The 26,884-nt window shown below is 43.5% G+C and overlaps 3 protein-coding genes across 4 annotated transcripts in view; 2 read left to right on the top strand and 1 right to left on the bottom strand.

Moving 5' to 3' along the window:
• LOC120926791 overlaps nt 1-2,920 on the top strand; it is a 6,209-nt gene extending 3,289 nt beyond the window's left edge. Inside the window, exons 7-8 of the mRNA XM_040336986.1 lie at nt 1-121; nt 773-2,920. The exon at nt 1-121 is cut by the window's left edge and continues 13 nt beyond it. Coding sequence (XP_040192920.1) covers nt 1-121; nt 773-981 — 330 coding nt within the window. The 3' untranslated portion in view covers nt 982-2,920. The remainder of the gene's footprint in view (nt 122-772) is intronic.
• VAV1 (vav guanine nucleotide exchange factor 1) overlaps nt 1-26,884 on the top strand; it is a 125,815-nt gene that overhangs the window by 20,073 nt on the left and 78,858 nt on the right. The window lies entirely within an intron of this gene.
• LOC120926792 (putative nuclease HARBI1) lies at nt 2,508-5,594 on the bottom strand. Of its 2 annotated transcripts, XM_040336989.1 has the most exons (3): nt 4,526-5,593; nt 3,149-3,508; nt 2,783-2,980 (listed from the first exon to the last, which is right to left on the bottom strand). In XM_040336989.1, the coding sequence occupies exons 1-3, from the start codon at nt 5,226-5,228 to the stop codon at nt 2,976-2,978; spliced, it is 1,068 nt and encodes a 355-aa protein (XP_040192923.1). In that variant the 5' UTR covers nt 5,229-5,593; the 3' UTR covers nt 2,783-2,975. The 2 variants fall into 2 exon arrangements, with proteins under 2 accessions (XP_040192921.1, XP_040192923.1); XM_040336987.1 differs by having other exon boundaries at nt 2,508-3,508; nt 4,526-5,594.

The following is a 26,884-nucleotide window of genomic DNA, read 5'->3' as shown; positions in this document are numbered from 1 at the left end:
GGTGGCCCTGAGAAGAAAATAGTTTACCACCAGTATGAAGAGTTACTGCGTCCATACATAGATCTAGATTCCATTGTTGGCATCAAGGCTGGTTTTGATACCTCGAGGCACCATGAAAACGGTGAGAAATCCAAACATTTAACATGTTCTCATATACTTCCATCTTGTATCTTCAAGATAACCAACTGGTGCACAATTGTGTGTGTTTATATATTTTTTAAAATGGTTTAAATCTTTCTCTAAGTAATTTTTTTAAATAAAAAATGTTGATCGCCAGTAGCTATCCGGTTAACCATTTTGTTTTAAATTTATTTGGAAGAGGGTGCTGACAAAAGGCAGTTAGTGTCAGAAGCAGAAATTGAAAGTGACCACTCTTTGAATGCACAGCCGTCTGTCTACTTCCAGGTGGAGGATGATCCACCAAGCAACCCTGAGGAATCAATCACCCTTTTCCTAGAAGAATCTAGTCATGAAAATGCTAGTAATGTAAATGCTTCTGAAGTAATGCCAAACCCAACTGTGTCCAACCATATAACTTTAGATACACCCATCCTGGGTACTCCTGATGTGGTTGCTACTGAACCCCCAGAGTTAAGCAGACCTAGAGACAGGAGAACAATTTGTAGGACACGAAACATGGATAGGGAACAGTACCATTTTGATAGAGAACAGAGTGATAGATTTCATAGTGAACAACAAAATTTTAGAGAACAGCTCATGCAGAGATTGGATAACCTAAATAGTAACATATGCAAATCTAATATTCTCCTAGAGCAACATAATGCAGCTCAACACACCTATCGCCAGCAGAAGCTCTCCTTTATGGCCAAACTAACTGAACTCTTAGAAGCACATCTGCCATCTCCTGGTGAGCAATCTCATAATGCTCGGAATCTAACCAGCAGCAACCACAGCAGTTTTGTTTGTGAAAGTATTATCGAAAATGATGCTATTGATAATTTTACTATTCAGGATATTTAAATGTTATAAGAAGTACAATTTTTTTTTTTTAATACATTTCACATAATTCACAACTGAGTTTGAATTTAAAGAGCTTGCAAACATTTGTTCTTTAAATTTTTACTCAGCACGCAACATTGTTAAGTCATATATTGCCCAAAGTTGACTGCTATATAGATGCTTTTTCCAGTTAAATATGTCATTTGACCATGTCGTTGCAGATCTGTACCAAATATGTGTAATCAACATGACGTTTGTATTTGAGTTTTAGATGTTTCAATGGCCATCATTGATCAAGCTGGTTGGATGACCAATGAAACGTCTTTAGACAGTTATGTAGCTTTGATTTTATTTTCAATAGATATACAATTAATGTTATATGGGATTTTTGCTATGACATTACAGCCTCTGAAAACATTTCAAAAAAGGTTGAGAATTATGTGAAATCTATTTTTATCTATCAAGCATGTTCTAGTATTCATTACTGTTATCATTACGGTTTTCATAATTGTTTGTATATACACGTTGAAATGCAAGTGCAACAATATTGTCAAATATTTGTTTTAACATGTATATTTTTTTTTCAAAAACAGAACCATTTTTTTGTTGTAAGGCAAAAAAAGTGGTAGGATTGTTGAAAAGTAGAAGTGAACTATCAATAGTAATAGAGTTGAAGTTACAGAGTAGAGATATAATTCATCAGCACTACATAAAATCATCAATCATATTCGTTTAATAGGAGAATACATCACATAACATCACGTCTACGCATTTGAAACAGACACCCTTTGTCACAGCAGAAAATGTGACAGGTTTGTCATGCTTTTCTTCCGTCAGGAAGGCACACTATTGGATCTAAATTTTTTTTTTTATATTTTATCCACGTGGATGTAAATTATTGATATTTTCACTCAAGTGCTTGGTTTTTTATCTGTACTCTGTGACTAAAATGCGCCATCCATTGTTGTTGTCACAGCAAGGACCATGTTTCTCTGTGTGGTTTTCGCCGGTAGTTTGATTCATACTAAAAAAACAAACATCCAAATGGTTGCATACTCCATCTTGCCCAACCATATATTTTTGATGTTGTGTTGGCTGTAATTTGACTTCTGTAACTTTTGAAACCACATGTTATTGGTATGGAATGTAAGTATCATTTCCTGACTAATGAGGTTAAAAATGTTTCTGCAATTTGTAGACAACCGCTATTCCATCTTTCAAATGCCCTGCGTGGAATAGTTAACATTTGAACTAACGTGCATTGTTTCTCAGTAATGAAATGAGTAATGGTAACTGCGGTGTGGGGTGGAGAGGAGAAATTAAAATATATGTAACATTTGGGGTAATGGTAGATGACTATAGGCAACCAAAGGTAGAGTTAAGTGACCAGTGATGAAGGTGATGATATACAAAACAATAAATAACACCAAAAATATAATATTATGATTCAATTATTGTGTTATTTAATGGTTTGCATATCAACGGCTTCTTTACAGGTCACTTACTCTCTTTACCTTAGGTTGGCTATAGCCATCTGCCATTACGTCAATTGGTGGTATTTATTTTAGTTTTATTTCATTTCTCCCCTCTCCCACACAACGCAGTTAACAGCACTCATTTCATTCACCATCTTTCTGGCAAGGACATGGTTTCAGGCAACTGCAGCATTTCAACTGTCTTTGGCACACAGTTCTGTCTTCTATTTTATTGCTTCTCACTAATGTCAAAAAAATGTTGGTACTTATTAGCAGATAAACAGAATTTTTGCGTGTATAACCCACACTTACATTTGTTGCAATAAAGAATTCAAACACAATTTAGATTTTGTAAAAGACTTTTAAGTGAAACTTTTATTTTACATGTTTGAAACTGTTATTGTTCAATGTTGTAAAAAATAAATGCAAAAGAAGTACAACAAAGTGAAAATACAAAAACAAAATAAAGACTCATTTTTTTGCAATTTTTGTACTCTTGTCTTAATTTTATTATAGTTCTCCAAAGTTTTTAGAGTTGAGTTAACCTGAAATAATAAAAAAAACATCATTGGTTAAGATTTTACATTGATAAACAAGATCAGCCCAAATAATTCATTTTACAGCATGTCTGTCTCTTCAACTTAATAATGCAAGTTTGTGATCATTTCTGATGGTGTTTGGAAAATTAAAACCATGTTACGGTGGTTTATTACCTGAAAAATAGTTTGCAATCAGTTTACTTCTTGCTGTGTTTCCCCTTTGATCATTTTCCACTGGAATTGTGGGCATGTCATCCTCCACTGTGGTGTCTAGTTCCTCTTGTAGTCCACCATGCCTTGCAATGTTATGGAGAATGCTGCATGCTAGGAACATATCAGCTACCTTACTGGGGGAATACTGTAGGAATCCACCAGACAAGGACATGCATCGGAAACGGCTCTTTAGGACACCAAAGCATCTTTCGATCACCACTCTTGTTTTTGTATGAGCAACATTGTAAGCTGCTTCTGCAGGAGAGGATGGCCTGTTGATTGGTGTTAAGAGCCATGGTAGACAGGGGTAACCAGCATCTCCTATAAATTTTAAAACAATATAAATTTATTTGTAAGTATAGAAGAAATCATGCTAAATCACATGATGTAGTGGCCAATTGTGTGGTCATTTTAGAAAATTTTCCATTGTTAGTCACATATGGATAACATACGTCTAATAAAGCACATTTTAAAATTATTTGTGGGGGCAAGGTTCTGGATTTGTACTTTTGATTGAGCATTAATGGTACTTAACTCACAACACAACAGCATACCACAGTTGTGGGCCATTATTAGTGTAGTGTAGTGTAGTGCATGTGAATGTTATGCGAAAATAAAAATGCTGGAGGAAAAGTCTGCCTGTCATAAATATTTCAATACTATAGTGCAGACCTCGTATGGGACTATAACGGAGAACCAGAGGGACATGTCTGTTTCATGTACAATACATATGCACAATGGGGGGGGGGTGATTGTTGTGCTTGGTAGTGCTGCTTGATGTTATGCATATTGGGGGGTTAACCGAAGGGATAGTGTTGAACTCCCAGATTTAAATATTAACTATACATTCAAGTAAATCAACTACTGACACAATTGTTGCATCTTATGCTGCAATCATTTACATATAGGTACTGTACTTAATTCTGGTGGGTGGCTTCTTTGGCACACCTTGGTCATGTGTGTTTTGATAAGTAGTTCCTAGCTCTGTCATGTGATGTCTTAATATGATAGTGTAATACATTACTTAAGCAAGCTTGAAGTAGTGACTACTTTTCAATGCACACGGAACATGTGGAACAACAATACACCTCACATGAGAAAGGAAAGATTTGTGGACCTTGAACCAGGTGATAGCTAACTAAAAAGTACTTGAAAGTATTTTGGACATTTAAATTCTGAGTTTATTATTACATGTTTTTGAAATACTGATTAATGTAAAGCTGTTGAGCTGTCATGTTACTGATATAGCACTAATGTCAGTCTAGTATGGAATAAAAAAATAAATACGCATTTATAACTGGAAAACACACCATAAAATAAACAGTGGAGCACACTTACCCAGCAGCCATCCATTATTTTCTAAGTCCTTGTCCAGAGTATCATATATTCCCGATTGGCGCAATATATGGGCATCATGACAGGATCCTGGAAAGCCGGTGACAACATCACGGATTATGAGGTTCGAATCACAGATCACCTGGATGTTGAGGGAATGGTAAGCCTTACGGTTTCTGTAGATGTGCTCCTGTTCTGATGGGGGACATAATGGCACATGGGTGCAGTCTATTGCCCCAATGACATTGGGCATTCCTGCTAGGTCAAAAAAACCACGTTTTATTTGATCCCGCTCTTCACGTGACTTGCCCATATGAATGTATTTTGGAGCAAGTTGTCGCAGTGCTTGCAGGACGTCGACCAAGCAGCGGGAAAAACTGGGTTGTGAGATGCCAACAATCTCACCACTGACATGTTGGTATGAGGCCTTTCCTAGAAAATGAAGTACTGCCAAAAAACGCACAAGACCTGGTACTGCATTACTTCTCCGCGTGCGTGTTTCTAGGGCCAAGTGTATTTCATCATACAGGGAATATATCATGGGAGAGGATAATCTGAATTTGGCTATCACCTGGGTTTCAGAAAATTGATCCAAAAAGGTACGTGAACGAAATACACGTTTCTCTATCTGAACGACATTCTGACGTGTCCTTCTTCGCCTCTGGATCAGTTTCAGTTCAAATAGAGCACATCCAAATGGTTCCATCTTGCACAAAACTCGTAACAAAATTTACCACAAGCCTAAACCGCCAAAAAATTCCTCTCAACAAATGATATACCGCCTGGGAAATGTCATAACGCCACCCTCAGGGAGGTGCTTATTTAACGATTGCTTAGCGATCGTTAATTGTCTAAAAAACCTTTGTGAATTGCACTTCTGTACATATTTAACGATTTGAGTCGTTAAAACAACGATCAATACGTTCAATAACGACTCAAAACTAAAAATATCGGTTCTGTGTAGTGAAACGTTATTTGATGATTTTTACAAGCGTTAAATCGTTTAGTGAATTGGACTTGATTCAATAACGTGTGAAATCGTTTACATAACGACCGGTATCGGCAAAAAAAGCTTTGTGAATTGACCCCAATGTCAAAATGGTAGGCTGTTTTTCGTATGAAAGATTTCCTAAATCATCTCCCTACACCATATTGTAAAAAAAAAAAAAAATAAGAATCTGCTCTCAGTGCGCTGTTAATGGCTGGGAACTGAGCCGTCGTCAAAAAGTGGGGTTCACATACATTGGTACAGAGGCGATCGGATCGGCTCTGTACACTATGATTGTTGTGATGACCGATCACAAGTGTAAAAGCGCACTGTACTGTTTGCCTTGAATGGCCCACACCTTCCTCTCTCAACAGAGGAAGGGTTGGAAGGAGGAACTAATGAATGAATACTGTCATTCATTAGTTTCAGATAAGTGGCCACAGAAGCAGGGGAGTTGATTGTGGAATTGTTTAACACTTTACCTCCTTTATCCTGAGCATTAACCTCCTCCTCTCCATCCTCCCTCTGTATGCAACCTGTAGTTAAAGCTCTTCACTTTGTGTGTGTATAAGTGTTTAACCTCTTGACCACCGCCCCATGTCAAAAAGACGTCCTCCTTTTTAAAGTTGAATATCTCGATAACGGCAGCAGCTGCTGCCACAACCGAGATATTCATCTTTTCAGGGGGCGGTGGTGTACACGATAACGGCGGTCTCCGCGGCGGATTCGCCGCGAGATCGCCGTTATCGGTGGCGGGAGAGGGCCCCCCCCCCCTCCCGCCGCTCTCCCGCGCCCTCCGCCGCTTACCGGAGCCGTCGGTAGCAGCGGAGGGGATCCGATGTGTCCGGCAGCTGAGCGGGGACGGGACTGAAGGAGAAATCTCCTTCACCCGTCCTCCTAGCTCTGCTGGGCGGAAGTGACGTCAAAACGTCAGTCCCGCCCAGCCTCTTAAAGAAACATTTTTTTTTTTGTCATTTGAAAAAATGACTTTTTTTTTTTAATTTTTTTTTTTGCATTTAAGTCTAATTATGAGATCTGAGGTCTTTTTGACCCCAGATCTCATATATAAGAGGACCTGTCATGCTTTTTTCTATTACAAGGGATGTTTACATTCCTTGTAATAGGAATAAAAGTGATCAATTTTTTTTTTTTTTTTTTTCAGTGTAAAAAATTATAAAACTAAATAAAAATAAATAAGAAAACCAAAAAAATTTTTTTTAAAGCGCCCCGTCCCGACGAGCTCGCGCGCAGAAGCAAACGCATACGCGAGTAGCGCCCGCATATGAAAACGGTATTCAAACCACACAAGTGAGGTATCGCCGCGATCGTTAGAGTGAGAGCAATAATTCTAGCCCTAGACCTACTCTGCAACTCAAAAAATGCAACCTGTAGAATTTCTTAAACGTCGCCTATCGAGATTTTTAAGGGTAAAAGTTTGACGCCATGCCACGAGCGGGCGCAATTTTTAAGCGTGACATGTTGGGTATCATTTTACTCGGCGTAACATTATCTTTCACAATATATAAAAAAATTGGGCAAAATGTATTGTTGTCTTATTTTTTAATTCAAAAAAGTGATTTTTATCCAAAAAAAGTGCGCTTGTAAGACCGCTGCGCAAATACGGTGTGACAAAAAGTATTGCAATGACTGCCATTTTATTCCCTAGGATGTCTGCTAAAAAAAAATATATAATGTTTGGGGGTTCTGATTAATTTTCTAGCAAAAAAATTGTGATTTTCACATGAAGGAGAGAAGTGCCAGAATTTACCTGGTGGGCAAGTGGATAATGCTGCTGTATCTAGTGCACCATTACCAAGCTCCATATTTAACCCCCTAAATGCCTGTATGTTTTATTCATTTTCAAAAGTTGTGCAAAAAAAAATTAGATCACCTTGGGGGTGTCTACTTTCCAATAAAATGTCATTTCTGGTGTTTGTATTGTCCTGGCAATTGTATTTGCTATGTTTTATAGAGTATGGGAAACAGGATTTTTTTTCAAAACTTTTGGTCTTTTTACCTTTTATATAGTAAAAAAAAAAGCCCAGTGATTATTAAATTCTACCAAAGGAAAATTCTATCTTTCTCAAAATGTTTTTATATTTATATGGGTACACTATTGCAGGACCAAGTAATTCATTCACACTATCACAGCAGTGGATACTAAAAAAATAGCCTGGTAATCGGGGGAGGGGGGGGGGTATATACGTGCTGAAACTTATCAGCCTACTCCTCCATTTTCTTTTCTTTTTTAAACAGGCCGTCAGTTTTGACAGGTACCTTGCTACCATTTTTGCTAAGGGGATTGGATTGGAGGTTCACCGCACATCATAGGTCCCATAAGGCTGCAGAACTATTCAGATAATGCAGTAGGGAGTTGGCTGTTAAACCACTGGAAGTCACAGCTGGCTTCCCACAGTCAACATGGCAGCACTGAGGACCTGAACACCAGCAAACAGGCTGGGGTGAAGACAGTGCTGGATCCCTGGGCTCCTAAGTGACTTTTCATTAAAAGTAGGAAGCTACAGTATTTGTAGCTGCTAACTTATTTTTTTTAAAACCTGATTGAAGCTCCCCTTTAGGCCTGGCTTCACGCATTTGTGTGGTAATGTGTGTTTTACTGGAATGTGTGCTAACTTTTAAGGTGTGGTGTTACTATTCATTTTGAAGAGCACCTCTATGCACCTTGCACACACACACTCCAATGCACATGCTTTGTAGCACACCACAATGCACATATTGCATTGGTAAAAAGAAAAAAGTTCCATGTTAATTTTTTGCGTTGGTAGCATATTCACATTAACAACACTGTACATTAATATGCATGCAGCACCATACCGCAACACACCTGAGCACTGTGTTGGGGACCTAGAAGAAAGACCGTTTGTAAGCCATTCAATGATATCCCAGGAATACTTAATGTTAAACAAATCATTTTAGTCAGGTCCTACTGAAACAAATATTTTAGTCTTGGGTAGGCACTGGTGAGTTAAATCATCTGCTGACCTAGATGTAATGCTCCAGCCAAAACTTTTTATATACTTTACTGGGAAGATTTCCACTGTGAGGACAGAAGGGCTGTCAGGTCAGGAGTTTAATTGTCAGCAAAACAGTTCAGGTCTATATATTCAGACAGTTCAATAATAGATAGCACTTACCTCGGCAAGACTGTTGACCGAGCAGAATAGCTAGTATTTGTGGTGCACCACTACATTTGTCAGGGTAATGAGTACTGGTGTAAGAATGGAGCAGATCAAAAGCTAACAGTCTGTTATCAAAGGATGACTGGACAGAAGTGTAGTCTGGACAATCTACCCATACATGAGTAGATCAAAGTCCAAAACAGTACAGAATCATAGTGGGGAAAAAGAGGCCTGAACAACGCCGGGTCATTCACGGTTAGCCATAGTACAAAAACAAGCTTGACTCAAGCAAGTGCACACCAGGTAGCATTCACTAGCATGAGCACTGGTGGTATGTGAAACGGATGTGTTACACATGGGCAGCAAGTTGCTGGCCAATCACTGTTGATTTTGAGTAAAGGCGGTCTCGAAAGAGTTGCTCATCCTTAAAGTGCCAGTGCAATTCCTGGTACTGAGATGACCCTCACTTTCTTTGAGAAGTAGCTCCTGCACCCTCCCAGACCTACTTAAATGATAAAGATGGAACTTCTCTAGAGTTGAACAGGGTGCAAATCACGAGCTGGGGTTGATTCAGTAGCAGAATGACCAACAGCTGATAGTGTGACAGACTGAACGGAGGTGGCAAGTGCAGAGACGGGCAGAACTGGAACAAATGGCATGATTGGCACAGATGGCACTGACCAAGGCTGGACTGGAACTGCTGATACAGAGGGAGGCTGGGCAGACAGTGACAATACATTCCTTCGAGGAAGTGTAGCGTCGGGTAAGAGATCAATGAAACAGTCATAACTGTGTTGAGGTGGTAACGTGTCGCCCAACCCTTTGAAAGATCTATCCAGAAAGTCCTTATGACAATGTGAAATCTGTTCTGCTTGGCAGGCAGCAGTCTGGATAGAACATGGCATGCAGGTTTGCACACACTGACTGAACAATGCCGAGATATTCCCTGTGCTCCAATCAGTCACTGGATTGTGAATCTGAAGCCAAGGAAGGCCTAGAATCAAAGGTGTGGACAGAAAATAAGACACAAGACCTCCTCCCAGTGCGAAGGACATAGTTGTAGCTGGGTCAGTGGCCTGTAGCACTTGGCCTTGTGAGAGAGGCTAATTATCCATAGAAATCAGGTGGGCAGGACAGTCCAGAGCATGAGTTTTCAGAGGCAAGCGGGTGACCAGAGCTGGATCAGTAGAATTTCCAGCGGAATCCACAAAGGCCAGTACTGTAGCTCATTTGACTCAGACCAATAGTGTATAACAGCAAGGATCCTTAAGTGATTGTCCTCTTGCGAAGATGAAAGCAGGCCTAAGGTGACCTCTTCATAATCACCTAGACAGAGCATGGAGTTCCCCAGATGTGTGGGACAAGAACAAAGCATATGACACTTGAGGCCACAATACAAACTAAGTCCCAACGGCAAGTATGTTCCTGAGCAGAAAAACAGGTGGAACCTAGCTGCATAGATTCCTCCTCAGACATGGCACTGAAGGGTGAAGAATTTGGTGTTTTGGAAGGCACAGGTTTTGCCTCAGCTGTGCCAAGTTTCTGTCTCCTCTCCTGCTGACGATGGTCAATTCTGATGGCCAATATCATGGCCTCCCCTAGTGAAGTTGGGTAGGGGTAATTAACCAAACCGTTTTTAATTGCCTCAGGCCATTTCAGAATTGGCTGCAGATCACTGTGTCATTCCATCCAGATTGTGGGGCTTATCTGTAAATCTCTGAACAAAATATCTCAGTGGAGTTTGCCCCTTGCTGTAAGTTATGCACGGCTTTTTTAGCAGCATCATGGTCTGGGTCATCGTACAGCAAGCCCACTGCTCCAAAAAAGGCATCTACAGTTAACAGGGCAAGATGGTTTGGTCCAAAACTAAAGGCCCAGGTCTGGAGGGGGGGTTCACACCACAGTAATGAAATTATAACTTGCCCCCTCTGTGTATCCAAGCCCGAAAAGGATGACTTTAACTTCAAATATCATTTGCAACTGTTCTTAAAGTTACAGAACCTTCAGTAGAAAAATGATTCAGCAAAGGAATATTAGGTTCAGGTGGCAAAGTATTGGTAGTAGGGGAAGGAGTTTGCACCTTGGTGAGCTCTGTGGCCAGTTCCTGAACTTGATGGGATGAACAGCAAACTTCTGAGCTTGTTTAGAATCCATTAGGTTGTCTTCCTCTTTAATAGCATGCCGCATGATAATGTCAGGGCAGGCGTTTTAGTGTCCGCAAAACAGTTCAGGAGTGCTTTATATTAGAACATATCACAGGCTGGACCAGTGTTTCTCAATTCCAGTCCTCAATGCACCCAACGGGTCATGTTTTCAGGCTTACCATTATTTTGCACAGCTGATTTGATCAGTTTCACTGCCTTAGGGGCAGATCCACGTAGCGCAGCGCATATTTCCGCCGGGCGTAGCATATCTAAGATACACTACGCCGCCTTAACTTTTTTTTACTAAGATGTACGCCTGTCGGATCGATCCCAGATGCAGTCGTATCTTGTTTTGTAGATACAAAACAAAGATACGACGCAGGAACTTTAAAATTACGCGGCGTATCAATAGATACGTTGGCGTAATTCTTTTGTGGATCTGCCCCAAAGTATTTACCACAGCTGTTTCATCTGAGGAAAATCCTGAAAACATGACCTGTTGGGGTACCTTGAAGACTGGAGTTGAAACACTGGGCTGAACCATCGGCAGAGCAGGCTGGCTGGTACTTGTGATGCACTACCACAGATGTCAGCAGGGTAACAAGGACTGGTACAAGGATGGAGCAGGTCAGAGCAGACCAAAAAGTCTGTTCTCACATGATCAGGCAGAAGTGCAGTCTAGACAAACCAGGTAATGCACAAGTAGATCAAAGTCCATACCGGTACAGAATCACAATGGAGAAAGCAGGGTCAGCACACCAGGTAGCCTAAGCTATAACAAGCACTACTGATGTGTGAAACAGGTGCTTTAAACATAGGCAGCAAGGATCTGGCCAATTGCTTTTATTTGTGGGTAAAGGGTGTGAGTATTGCTCAGCTTTAAAGACTAGTGCAAGTCCTAGTACTGACAAAAGACATGGTAAGCGTCCCCAATAAGAACACAAAAAACCTTGTAGTAGAGCAGATGGGTTACAACTGCTAAAAGTGTCTTTTGTTGGTGACTTCCAATCCCAGCAATAACTACACCCATCATTTATTTTATGATGTTACAGGGAGAGTTGGTGTGGGCAAATCTATTCTCTTCAATTACAGAAATTTACTTCCATCAGATTTTATCTGTGAATGCTTGTGTAGTACGCTCCATACTGCTGTCACAGCTGATGAGCAAAATCTTTATGTTCATTTTGTATTATGGAGGAGCAAACAGGGAAACATGATGCCATCATTTGCCTTTGTATTAGCTCTCGTAATTTAGTGGAACTGGAATATCTTGACTGTATCTCTCCCAATGAAGTGCCCAAGAGCTATGATATTCCAGCCATGTGATTCAACTAACTATGGACCATGTACAGTAGATTGCACTTTTGGATGGAGCTGGCATCTAATGTGTGTTTAAGTGTATTGGCAGGAGCATTATTCCACCAGGTAGCAAAAATGAGTTGATCATCAGGAAACTATACTCTTATACTTCTAACTTCCCCATTCCAAAGAGGGAACAAAAAGCATGTAGTGAACATATTTTACATTCCATTTTAAACAATGTTAATATTGTCTACTTCCTCAAATCGCTAATGTATTAAGTCTGCTAAAGGAATTAAGACTCCTATTACCAATGTTGTAAATGGTTTCAGGTACACTGCAGCTGAGACTGCACTTCCAGGTTCATAACACCATCTTGGAGAGCCATGAAGTATTATGTACCCTATTACATTATCTGCAGTATATGTACATTCAGAATAACACCCCTCAGCAGAATGCCAGAGAACGTTACACGATTTTAGCAAGGAACATACAGAAACATATGGATCTTATTGTCTATCTAAACACTTTATCGACGCATGGCCAAATTTCCCCCCTCCCTTAAAGTACCTTCCATTATTTCAGGGTCCCTTTATGTTGGCACCCCTACTTAGAGACCCCCCATTAGATCAGGGTTTCCTTATATCACCATCCCACAAGGCTACATTCACACCAGAGATTGGGCCCAGTGAAAATAGTAGCTAGGTGTGGCCGCCAACCCCATTCATTATAACAGGTCACCGACCGCCTCCATTAATTCCTGCCACTAGCTACTGTCACACTGGCCCTAATTGCCAGTGTAAATGTAGCCTTAGATACCCCCCATTATATCAGTCACCTTATAGAAGCCCCCCCCCCTTTATGGACCCCCATTAGATCAGAGCCCCCTTATATTAGAATCCCCCCATAGAGACCAACTATTAGATCAGCACTCCCTTTAGATCAGAGTCCTCACTTGGAGACCCCCATTAGATCAGGGACCCCCTTTTATCAGCGCCCCTGCCCCTTAAAGACCCCCATTAGATTCCCTTACAATGTGGCAGCCACTGCAAGCTAGGAAGTTGGAGCCAAAGTTGGGGGATGGAGCTTGAAGGTGGAGCAGCTCTACAAAGTGCTATTTTCCTCCCACTGTGCACAGTGGCAAAGTGCATCCAGGGCTCAAGTCCTGCGGGAACGCGTAGGAACAGAATTCCTGCACTTTTTTCACAGCAAGAACTCTGTTCCCTTTGCAGGACTAGAGCAGCCGAGCTGCCCGAGCCAATCCTTCACCAAGCGGCGATGCCCAGCTCGAGTCACTGTCAGGGGCAAGCGAACCTTAGTAATCCTTTGTTACTGGCCACTTCCTGTATATGGATTCATCGGGTTGTGTGCCGTCACTTCCTCGATGCTGCAATGTCTCCTGGGAGCTTTTGTCATTGTTCCCAGGAGACATTGCGGAGGTCTGCCGCGAGTTATTGCAGGATTTAGAAAGAACTTGCTTCTTTCTAAATCCCGTGATAACTCGTGGCAGACCCCCGCAATGTCTCCTGGGAACAATGACAAAAGCTCCCAGGAGACATTGCAGCATTGAGGAAGTGACGGAATACCCACACACTACCCGATGAATCCATTTACAGGAAGCGGCCAGTAACAAAGGATTACTACGGTACAATGGAACGAAAAAAAAACATGCGGTTTAGTAATTATGCATATGAGCGTATCATTTTTTTTTTTTTTTTGGTGGGGGAGTGGATCTTGGGTGGGAGTTCCCACACTTTTTTCCCCAGGACTTGACCCCTGAGTGCATCATTGTTTGCTAGAATGCCAGCGGTCCTAGCAACCAATTACTGCAAAAGTGAATGAGGTGGGGGATAAGCCAGAGCACAGGCAGGCGCTGCCAAAAGGAATCTTCACTGGGCGCACTGTGTGAGAGCACATGTTGCACTCATTGAGGATATCTCACTGAGTTGAGCCTAGTGCCAGAACTTGCTCCTGCACTGGCTCCAGGACTTCAGTCCAGATCTGCAGGACAGATTCACTTGAAATCTGAGGAGGATTGGGGGGTATGCATCAGGGTTTCATGTGGACTGAAACCTGGACTGTCCAGGTGAATTCCGGACAGATGGCAACCCTACTTGGTACATTCTTAGAGACACCAGTGTCATCAGAAACTGGGATTAGATGCAACACCATCCAATGAGATCTATAAATGTGTAGCTTTACAAGTTATCAAGAGATCTTTGTTGTCTATTGGTGATCCCAGAGTTATCAAATCTTGCCACAAATCCCAGTTCTTTTCACACATAGCATGTGTTGCCTACAGGCAATGGAGAATATTCAACCTTTCTGGTTGCTTATAGTTGGTTCATATGATTTTTAAGCACCTCAATTGCCAAGACTTCCATGGCTTAGCCTGCTCAGGAGAAAGCTGATTTGCTTGCATGAAAATTTCCCTGGCTCATCACTATTGGTTTCTCCAAAAAAGGCTGATGTCCGTAGCATATCTCCACATTTCTTTAACAAACACAAACTTGGAGCAACGCAAGTGTACAAATATCTTTTATTAGGAAGATTATTTTGTGACCTTATACGATATGCATAGCGGACTGCCATCTAATGTTTATTGTGCATTATTTGTAATTTACCAAAAACTGAGAAATCAAAACAATGTGGAAAAAACACTTCAAAGTTGCCTTGGCCAGAGTGCAATTTGTTAACTCAAATGCAGGAGTCTCCCAAGAAAACACAAAATTGAAGATATCCCTGTTGGCTTCATGATTGGACTTGGAGAGTAGGGGAGGGGAGCTGGAACCTGCCAGAGAAGGTGTAAGGTAAGTAATGCAGCTGCATCAGCTACCCCTAGACCTAATGAGCATTAAATCTCCCAGGGGAGCCTGCAAAGGTAGATTTTGTCAATTTTCTGGAGTAGTGCTTTAAGCTATGTGCTCTATAAACCATAATTATTTTATTCTTTAACTCTGAACAATATACAAAGCATTTTAGGTTCTCTTTATGAAGAGAGATTATTTTTATTTTTTAGATTATTGTGTATTAGAACTACCTGTTGGTTTCCTAGGATCTGGTGAGATCACAATGCTTGCCAATTGTTATATTTGCATGGTATTCATTTTGAGTTCATCTGTAGTGTATCCTTTTGTGTTGTGTGATTGACTATTGCACATCATTGCAAGACAAATCATGCACAAAGGTTCCAGTGTGTGAAAAATATGAAGGCTAAAGCAGAAAGGTTTGGAGGTTCGTAGTTAGAGGCAGTGAGGGCTCTACATTAAAGGAGACCCTTAAAAAAATGCAAGATCTTCCTATCTCGGAGCCAACCACCACAACCACCATTCCAAATGAAAAAACATTCGGTGAAACGCATAAAATGAATAAAATAAAAAATGTAAAAAGGACTTTCCTTATACCCCAGCAGTCTGACAGTCTGTGACTGCAGGGTAACAAATTAGGGAAAATTCCTCACCAGGAAAGAAAGACACGGTAAGAATACCTTGTCAGAGGTTCCAATACTTCCTAACTTTCCTAAAAAAATAATAATAATTTGTTGTCTCCATGGAAGAGATTTTCTAAAATGTTTTTTTCCCCCTCATGGCTCCAATTTGAAGCCAAATCCCTCTGTCCCGCTTCCCTCTTCAGTTGTTCCTCTTGTTGGTCTGCTGTATATACGAGTGCGGCCACAGGCCGGGCCATCTTTACGATTGATTGGGCCCTGGGGAAAAAAAAAAAATCTTGGGCCCCCCCCATGCAAATTGTCTCTCCACCCCAACATTGCAAAAAAACAAAACACACAAACTTATGTATTGCTTTGTATTGTAACTGTACTGTCTGCCCTCATGTTGTAAAGCGCTGCGTAAACTGCTGGCGCTATATAAACCCTGTATAATAATAATGATGGGGGGAAAGAGATAGGGGAGTCTAGGATGATTGGGGGGAGAGATTGGGGAGTTCAAGATGATGGGGGGAAGGGGGGAGCTAGGAATCCAGGATGACACAAAGGGATTGGGGGGTGTACTTTGAGGTGTTTGTATAATACAGGCCACAGAAAAAATTCAGCACAAGGGGCAGCACTTGCATATCCTCCCCCCTCCCTCAAAGTAACCATCTATTGTTCACATCTGCACATCACTTTGCTTACCTCTGCTTCCTCATTTACAGCTCACCTCTGTATTCCACATTCACGTCTGTACACCTCCATCCACAGCTCACTTCTGTATCTCCTGTCTACCTCTGCCCCTCCCCCATCCACAGCTCATCTTTGTACCCCTCTATCCACAGCTCACTTCTGTATCCCCCATCCACGTTCACCACTATATCTTTCCATCCACCTCTGTACCCCCCCATCCACCTCTGTAGTACCCCATCCATGTTCACCTCTGTATCCCCCCATCCGCAGCTCACTTCTGTATCCCCCCCATCCACGTTCACCTCTATCTCTATATCCTTCCGTCCACCTCTGTACCCCCCTGTCCACCTCTGTACATCCCCATGTTCACCTCTGGGTTCATCTATGTATCCCCCCATGCCCACTTCTGTACCCCCCACATGTCCACCTCTGTGTTCACCTCTGTACCCCCATGTCCACCTCTGTACCCCCATGTCCACCTCTGTGTTTACCTCTGTACCCCCATGTCCACCTCTGTACCCCCCTCCACCTCTGTTCCCCCATCCACCTGTGTTCATCTCTGTACCCCCCATGTCCATCTCTGTACCCCCCCATGTCCACCTCTGTACCCCCCATGTCCACCTCTGTACCCCCCATGTCCACCTCTGTACCCCCCATGTCCACCTCTGTACTCCCCCATGTCCTCCTCTGTACCCCCCCATGTCCACCTCTGTATCCACTCCACCCCCCCCATGTCCACCTCTCACTTCTGTACCCCCCCCCCCCCATGTCCACCTCTGTACCAGCAACTCTCTGCAGTCTGAACATATGAAACCCCTTCCCCTTCTCTCCATGTTGTTCTTACCTGATCACACGGATAGTCTCTGCCTATCAGATCCAGCACACAGCCAGAAAACTTCACTCGGCTGTGTGCTACACAGGTCTGCCAGGCGGGGGTGGGGGTGGGGGTGGGAGGAACACAGAGTGCCGCTCTCATTGACTCCGGTCCGCAGCTCCTGACAGAGGGAGAAGCTGGATGAGCGGGCTCAAAACACATGGAGCCCACAGCTGTCCCACTCTCCTGTCATAATTAATGTGGCCGCCGCTTGGGAGAGCAGGAGGGGGGATCGGCTGCACCCGCTACTCTGGGAAAAACTGCAGGCAGCACAGGGCTTAAGTGGCAGCTGCTTTGGGCCCAGCAGTAAAGACGGCCCTAGCCGCGGTGTCTGGGAACTCGATGTTCCCGGGAGTCCCGTGATTGTGGTCGGCAAGAGCAGAACGGGGGAATGCATATGTAAACAAGCCATTCCCCTATTCTGCCTAGTGACACTGATGACCGTTCCCCATTATCGGCAACGGTCATCAGTGACGTGTCGCGTGTAGCCACGCCGCCTAACAGTAAGAATCACTTCCTGGGGAACACTTAGCCCCAGCAACGCCACCTAGTGGTTAACCCTTTCACTGCCAGTGTAATTTTTACAGTAATCAGTGCATTTTTATAGCACTGATCGCTGTAAAAAGGACAAAGGTCCCAAAATGGTGTCAAAAGTGTCCGATGTGTCTGCCATAATGTCGCAGTCACGATAAAAATCGCTAAAACAGTCCCCTATTTTGTAGAATAACTATAACTTTTGCGCAAACCAATCAATAAACGCTTATTGCGATATTTTTTTACCAAAAACATGTTGAAGAATACGTATTGGCCTAAACTGTGGGGAAAAAAAATATATTTTTTGGGGATATTTATCATAGCAAAAAGTAAAAAATATTTATTTTCTTTCAAAATGTTCACTCTATTTTTGTTTATAGCGCAAAAAAAATAAATCGCAGAGGTGATCAAATACCACCAAAAGAAAGCTCTATTTGTGGGGGAAAAAACGTCAATTTTGTTTGGGAGGCACGTTGAATGGCTGCGCAATTGTCAGTTAAAGCGACGCAGCGCCGAATCGCAAAAAGTGGCCTGGTCTTTAACCACCAAAATGGTCCGGGGCATTTTGATGGCTGATAACACATAGCATTTTTTTTGTGAAATTTGTTGTCAGCCTTGCCCAGTTGTCTTTCCTAAACTACTTAAATCCTCCCACTCTCCTAATCTTTACAACATAGACACTAATTATTCTGTAGCCAATAAAAGAATTGGGAGGACTAATTAGACTCCTTGTAGATGGGTGTACCCGGGTCCCACTGGTTTCCACCATTTCTGTGCTGATGGCACTGCTGGACATCTTCTGGTGTCAAAGGGAAGTAAGCATGATGTGCCTTTCATCTGCTGATTTAAGTTTCCTTGGCCAACCACTGCGTCTATGGTCCTCAATGTAGCCTGTTTGCTTTGTGCTACTTCAAAGGACCTTGAACAGCACATCTTGAAACTGTACATAGGACGACAATAAGCCGTACACTCCATAGAGTTGGGCTTTATGGCATAGTGGCTAGAAGAAAGCCATTACTTTCAGCAAAATTACACGTTTTGAGTTTGCGAAAAGGCATGTGGGAGTTTACCAAAATGTATGGAAGAAGCGCTCTGGTCTGATGAGTCTAAAATTTTACTTTTTGGCCATCAAAGAAAACGCTATGTCAGGCGTAAACCAAAGTTGGGTCCTATGGCTGTCTTTTGGCAGGTTTGTTGCTGTGATATGTTTCCATTTGGTTATGATAGATTTGATGGTGCTCCTAGGGATCATTAAAGATTTGGATATTTTTTTATAACCTAACCCTGACTTGTACTTCTCAACAACATTGTCCCTTACTTGTTTGGAGAGTTCCTTGGTCTTCACGGCAGTGTTTGGTTAGTGGTGCCTCTTGCTTAAGTGTTTGGGGCCTTTCAAAAAGGTGTGTATATGTAATGACAGATCATGTGACACTTAGATTGCACACAGGTGGACATCATTTCACTAATTATGTGACTTCTGAAGGTAATTGGTTGCACCAAAACTTTTTATGGTCTTCATAACAAAGGGGGTGAATACATACGCACATGCCAATTATAATTTTTTTATTTCTGAAAAATAGTTTTATGTATGTATTTTTCTAATTTTACTTCACAAACTTAAACTATTGTGTTCTGATCCATCACATATAATTCAGATTAAAAAACATTGAAATAAAGGCTGTAATGTAACAAAATTGGTAAGAAGGCAAGGGAGTGAATACTTTTGCAAGGTACTGTATCGGTTTGAGAGAACAGGGCGACTGGCCTGATAGTGACCGGTTTGCCTACAGCCATAACAGTGCCTTTCTATGGTAGGTCTGGATGCCCACTGTGGGGGGGTTGGATTTTATGAGAACATGGGCTAAGGGGGTACTGCAGGGGTCTCATCCAATGTTTGGGATGCATATAGGGCACACATATGGGGCTGGGAATACTGGAAACTTGGGGCGCCTCCGCAGCTGTCTTCTTCCATTGTGATTTAATCATGAGGGCCACATCTTTTAAGGCTTTTGCTTCCTCTAGAGTAGCAGGTTTCCATTCATGCACCCACTGTCGGATGCTCAGGAAGACATTTGAAAAAGATCTGGTTCTTCAGGATCACTTGAATAATCTCTTCACAGGTGGCTGCTATACCCCCTGCTAGCAATCGGTGACACAATATGGACAGTTGGGTGGTGCGCAAACATTTTGAAAGAAGTCTCTGGGGGAGGCAGGGAGTAATCCAGAACTGGGCCCGATAATACTCTGGTGATAACGTGTAATAGTGCAGCACTCCCATTTTTATATCCTCATAGCTTAGCTTCTTTAGGGGATCCATCATTCGATAGCAGCTCTTTCGTCCAGCAGTTCCACCATATGGCAGGTCCAGCCTGCGGTCGGGAACTTCCATAAGCTTGCATTGGTGTTCAAAGTCCTTCCACATCTCCTGTATGCTCCTTATAGGGATTAAACTCCTTCCAGGAGACTCTTGGGGCCTCCCTTTTTACCGGGACTGGCACAGGGGAGGCTGCCAGATTTTTTGCAGCCTCCCACTGTTTGTCTCTTTTGCGCCTTATGAATGGCTTCACGTTTCCTTTTGGTTGTGGCATCCTCTCCAGGATGGCCATGTCTTTCTCATACCAGATAACCTTAGTAAGTCCCCTGTAGCTAAGACGAAACTCTCTGGCCTTTTCTTTATGCTGCTCGCCGCCCAATGGTGGTTTTCTGGGACATCTGGATCCATAGTGTGCAGACTCTCAAGCTATCTCAAGTGCTCTTATCCAACTGCTGCCAACCAGTTTGTGACACACTAGAAGTGCAGGGAGAGAGTACACAGAGGCAAATCACACAGAACCCAAATCGTGGACATTTATCAAGGAACTTGGGTGTATGGGAGGGATGGCATTAGGAGAGAGCACAAAGAGATGGTCCCTGGGGTAGCAATATGACACAGCACAGATGAACAGTTCACAGATTAGCAATGGGCACAGCATGGATAAATAGTTCATGGGTAGCTACAGTGAGGAAAATAAGTATTTGAACACCCTGCTATTTTGCAAGTTCTCCCACTTGGAAATCATGGAGGGGTCTGAAATTGTTATCGTAGGTGCATGTCCACTGTGAGAGACATAATCAAAAAAAAAATCCAGAAATCACAATGTATGATTTTTTTAACTATTTGTATGATACAGCTGCAAATAAGTATTTGAACACCTGAGAAAATCAATGTTAATATTTAGTACAGTAGCCTTTGTTTGCAATTACAGAGGTCAAACGTTTCTTGTAGTTTTTCACCAGGTTTGCACACACAGGAGGAGGGATTTTGGCCCACTCCTCCACACAGATCTTCTCTAGATCAGTCAGGTTTCTGGGCTGTCGCTGAGAAACACGGAGTTTGAGCTCTCTCCAAAGATTCTCTATTGGGTTTAGGTCTGGAGACTGGCTAGGCCACGCCAGAACCTTGATATGCTTCTTACAGAGCCACTCCTTGGTTATCCTGGCTGTGTGCTTCGGGTCATTGTCATGTTGGAAGACCCAGCCTAGACCCATCTTCAAAGCTCTAACTGAGGGAAGGAGGTTGTTGCCCAAGATCTCTCAATACATGGCCCGGTCATCCTCTCCTTAATACAGTGCAGTCGCCCTGTCCCATGTGCAGAAAAACACCCCCAAAGCATGATGCTACCACCCCCATGCTTCACAGTAGGGATGGTGTTCTTGGGATGGTACTCATCATTCTTCTTCCTCCAAACACGGTTAGTGGAATTATGACCAAAAAGTTCTATTTTGGTCTCATCTGACCACATGACTTTCTCCCATGACTCCTCTGGATCATCCAAATGGTCATTGGCAAACTTAAGACGGGCCTTGACATGTGCTGGTTTAAGCAGGGGAACCTTCCGTGCCATGCATGATTTCAAACCATGACGTCTTAGTGTATTACCAACAGTAACCTTGGAAACGGTGGTCCCAGCTCTTTTCAGGTCATTGACCAGCTCCTCCCGTGTAGTCCTGGGCTGATTTCTCACCTTTCTTAGGATCATTGAGACCCCACGAGGTGAGATTTTGCATGGAGCCCCAGTCCGAGGGAGATTGACAGTCATGTTTAGCTTCTTCCATTTTCTAATGATTGCTCCAACAGTGGACCTTTTTTCACCAAGCTGCTTGGCAATTTCCCCGTAGCCCTTTCCAGCCTTGTGGAGGTGTACAATTTTGTCTCTAGTGTCTTTGGACAGCTCTTTGGTCTTGGCCATGTTAGTAGTTGGATTCTTACTGATTGTATGGGGTGGACAGGTGTCTTTATGCAGCTAATGACCTCAAACAGGTGCATCTAATTTAGGATAATAAATGGAGTGGAGGTGGACATTTTAAAGGCAGACTAACAGGTCTTTGAGGGTCAGAATTCTAGCTGATAGACAGGTGTTCAAATACTTATTTGCAGCTGTATCATACAAATAAATAGTTAAAAAATCATAAATTGTGATTTCTGGAATTTCTTTTTTGATTATGTCTCTCACAGTGGACATGCACCTACGATGACAATTTCAGACCCCTCCATGATTTCCAAGTGGGAGAACTTGCAAAATAGCAGGGTGTTCAAATACTTATTTTCCTCACTGTATATGGCACAACCATCCTCTGGGCAGGAGAACGGTACAGCAAGGGTTAACAGTTCATGGAATGGAAATTCAGCACAGCAAGTTGGAACCAGTCCACAGGGCAACAATGGGTCACAGCAGGGGGGGGGAAATCATCCTCCGAGTGGTAATATTGCACAGCAAAAGAGGTGACCCTTTGCACAGCAAAAGGGGTATCAGTCCAAAAATAAGGTACAGCAAAGGGGGGAGATAGGAGGATTCCGGAGGGTTTGTGAAGGGAAAAATCACTGGGCCGATGTCCACTGGGTCCCAAAGAGAAAGGGGGAGATGAGTTCTGGGCATCCTGACCACAGATTGGGAGCTGAGGAGAGCAGAGGGCATGGGCAGAGGCAGCGACCTGGAGTCCCAACCTCGGAGGTCCTCACAGGCATACAGTGGGGCATCCAGGGGGACTGGCAGCAGAGTTACACTCTGGGTTCTCCAGCTCAGTTAGTTATACCCAAGCCAGGGCACAATCTCGAGGCTCAGGCAACAGGGTCTGCCCTCTTCCCGCAAAGCCACATCAATCGCTAGGGGCGAGCCCTTTGTCTCCAGTGGGGTACAGTGTGGTAAGAGGCGTACACCATGCTTTCTAGATTCTGGCCCAAAGAAGTACGAGAATCCACATACCGGCCGCAGCATGTGACCTAATATCCTGGCACCTCACATACAGGAGGTGTGGAGTAACGGGAGTTGTGTGCGAGGGGCCAGGTGTTGGCTGCACATTTCCTGGCACATACAGTATGTGGTGTGGGGCGAAGAAGGAAGCCAGGCCAAACACCACTTTTTAGAAAGGTAACCCCATTACAGTCGGAGTTATGGAATATAAATATTTTTTTTGTCAGATCTTCTGTCTTCTCTGATTGAAAATATTAACTCAGCCATTTTGTTACTGAATTTTTAGAGAAAGCAAGGGTGGCATTGTGGCTAGTACCATTTCTCCACACTATCAATTTCACCAATTTATTTTGTGTATCCATTTTTAAGCTCCATATGGCAGGGGTAAGTCCTTTGTCTGCAAACTTCGTGCTAAAACGCATCTCTCTTTTGCGTTTCAGAAAGTTGGGGGTATGTGTGTAGCACCCTCCTAGCTAGGTTGCTAACAGCTTAGGCAAATTTAGTTGGCTCTGTAGCCAGTAGCCAGCTTTTGGCTGTTCTGGGTTCTGCTAGTAGCAGACTCGACTGCTTTCCCCTGATCTCTGGAAAGATACAGAATTTTGTGGGTGCAAAAGACAAGCCCCCCCACATGCATATTCATACAGCCACAGATTTAAAAGTCAGACGAATTTAAAAACGCTGAATGTCACTATATAAGCTCCGTTTTAGTGGTAAAAAGTGTGAAATGCCAGACTCCGATGGGTGTAACAAGATGGGCGCTTGCCCCCCTTCTCAGTGTATCCTTACTGTGGACGAGCAAGATGGCGGCAACGGAACGTCACTTCCATTTTAAAATCTAACGGGTTGCCCAATCTGATTAAACACCGACACTGGGACCCAAAGATGAAGCAGTTCAGGTGATCCCTGGACAGGGGATTCAGGGCCGGCCTTTGCGGTGTGCGGGTTGTGCGACCGCACAGAGCGCCATGACAACAGGGGCGCCGTGCGGCCGTCACCGTAAATGATGTGTGCGGGGCAGCGCCAGCGCCGACCCTGGGAACAGAGCGGAAAACTGACAATCGCCGTGTTACCGCAGCCGCCAGAACAGTGTGTGTCATCATCCACGGACCACGGTATGGCATTGGCAGCCTGAGACATGGGATGTGCCATTTGGCGCTATAGGGGGGGGGGGGCGTAAAAAAATAAAGCTCCCTGCTCGTAAAACCCTGTCCTCCTATGGCTCCGCTGCGGCCGCCTCATGCACTATGTCCCGGCGGCGGCACGGCACCTGCAAAAAAAATGAGCTCAGCAGTCTGGCAGCGCAGCATGGAGGAGCAGAGTGTGACAGGCGCCCCCCATGCTTCTTAAAAAGTGTGACCGGCCAGATCGGCGTCAATCCATTGACTAGCTAGCGTAGGCGGAGCCTAAAGCTCCGCCTACCCTCCTCTGCACGCTTCCTCTTTTCCCCGAGTGGGTTGGTGAGTGACGTCACCCATCACTCAGGTAAGTCTTGTATGTTTTTTCCCCCAAAAAGTATATATATATTTCATTTAAAATCACTTTATGCTGGCAATACATGAATCGAATTTTGACCTGTGAGTAGTCCTCTCTGTTCAACAGAAAATCAACTTCTGCCAAACAGTCCTGCTAAGAAATCAGCATTTAATTAGCACATGAGCTCTGATCAGTGTATTCTGACAGGTGGGGGGTCCCCATCCACATAGAATATGTGGATAAGTCAGTTGGCTCAGTTTTTTCATTCAGCTCTCTGGACAGTTTTACAGATAAGCAGGTCAAGACAATGTTTAAATCCAGCTCTAGTTTTATAATTTTTGGGCTTTAGATTTGATGTAATCATTGTTTGGCCAATAATTTTCCACCCGCCTCAGCCGATTTTTCACAGCAGTGATTTCAATGGGCAGGGGCGCTTTAGAAGCAGTGTGTACACCGTTCTTACAGCGCCTCAAAAATGCAGCTAGCAGGACTTTTTTGAGCATCATGCCAGCGCACCGCTCCAGTGTGAAAGCTCTTGGGCTTTCGCATTGGAGTGAGAAAAGAGACTTTTTCAGGGTACTTTGCAGGCGCTATTTTGTAGCGCTGCAGCACCTGCAAAGCTCCTCAGTGTGAAAGTAGCCTAAGACCCCTTTCACACTGAGGTGCTTTGCAGACGTTATAACGCTAAAAATAGTGCCTGCAAAGCGCCCTGAAAGAGTGGATCCATTCACTCGAGTGTGAAAGCCCGAGTGCTTTCACACTGGAGCGGTGCGCTGGCAGGACAGTAAAAAATCCTAAAGCACCCCTGCCCATTGAAATCAAAGCAGCACTTTGCGGGTGTTTTTTTAAACCCTTTCTCGACTGCTAGCGGAGGTTAAAAGCAGAGGGGGGGGCGGCAAAATGTACCTTCGCCTGAGTTGGCAAAAATCCTTGCACCGGCCCTGGTGCGGGGAGGCCGCCGTCCGGGTCACTGCTCAGCAGGCAGCCAGCACGGCACTCCGGCACTGCAGAGGGGGGGGAGGCACCGACGCGCCTGAAGTGTCTGACAAGACACTCACACTGGTCCCCTTGGCTGGCACTTCCTCCTTCCTCCTCCTCTCCTCTCCTCCGCGTCTTGTCTCAGGTCAGGTGGTACTGTCCTGGGTAGCGCGGCGCCGTTGCGTGCATGCGTAATGCATGCAGTTCAAATTCTAACGGCAGGACCAGAACAGAACAGGACGGGACTGACAGACTGCCGCCGTACACAGTGCGCTGAAGAAAAGTAACGGTAAGGCCGCCCGTCCCCTCCACCTTAAATAGCAGGCTGACAGGTGTCATCCCTCCTCCCACCTCACCTGTACTCCAATGAGGAGGGCGGGCACCAGATGTGAGCCAGTTTATAAAAAAAACGTAAAAAACAAACAAACAAAAAAACGGATGTTATATAGCAAAACATAAAATTATAATTTTTTGTCAAAATTGGTCTCTTGTTGAAAAAAAAAAAGGAAAACAATAAAACACAGAGGTGATCAAAAACCACCCCGCAGTTGTCAGCTGGAGGTTGGAGTTGGAGGTTCACCCAAAAAATACATTTTTAACATTACATTCAGCCGAGTTGTCCTAATGACAATCGGCTGTTTTTTTTTTTTCCCCCGTACATACCTTATTTTCACCGCCGCTTCCGGGTATGTCTTGTGCGGGACTGGGCATTCCTATCTGATTGACAGTCTTCCGACCGTCACATACTACGCGTCACAAGTTGCCGAAAGAAGCCGAACGTCGGTGCACAGGCGCCGTATAGAGCCGCACCGACGTTCGGCTTCTTTCGGAAACTCGTGATGCGCTGTATGCGAAGGTCGGAAGCCTGCCAATCAGATAGGAACGCCCAGTCCCGCAGAAGACATACCCGGAAGCGGCAGTGAAATACGGTATGTATGGAAAAAAAAAAAATAGCCGATTGTCATTAGGACAACTCGGCTGAATGTAATGTTAAAAATGTATTTTTGGGTGAACCCCCACTTTAAATTATGCAGTGCATATACAAAATGGCCTGTCATGAAGGGGGGGGGGAGTAAATCACTGATTAACCACGTGACCTCTGGAAGATTTACCCCCCCCCCCTACATGACAGGCCATTTTTTGCGATGTGCACTGCGTAACTTAAGCTGACAACCGCACGGTCATGCAACGCTGTACACAAATAACATTTGTATTTTTTTTTTTTCTCGTGGTATTTGATCACCTCTGCGTTATTTTATTTTATATTTTTTTTAAGACCAAATTTGAAAAAAACTAAAAAGGAAAATGTTACTTTCTGCTATATAACTTATCCAATATTTTTTAATGTTTTTTTCATAAATTTAGGCCAGGTGTTCCCAAACTTTCGAAACAAAGGGCCGATTTTCTGTGCTTCGGGCTTCAGGAGGGCCATTTGGAGTACAAAAGGTCCTGATGTTAGTGGGGAAAAAACAATGCTCCATCTTTGGTGTCAATGGGAGAAATTGTGCCCCATAATTGGTGTCATTAAGAGATATTGTGTCCCATCATTGATGTCAATGGGAGTAATGGTTGCCCTATAAT

The sequence above is a fragment of the Rana temporaria genome, chromosome 2 (genome assembly GCF_905171775.1).
Source record: "Rana temporaria chromosome 2, aRanTem1.1, whole genome shotgun sequence".
NCBI lineage: Eukaryota > Metazoa > Chordata > Amphibia > Anura > Ranidae > Rana > Rana temporaria.
The sequence above is the reverse complement of the archived record's forward strand: the minus strand, read 5'-3'. Positions and strand labels throughout refer to the sequence as shown.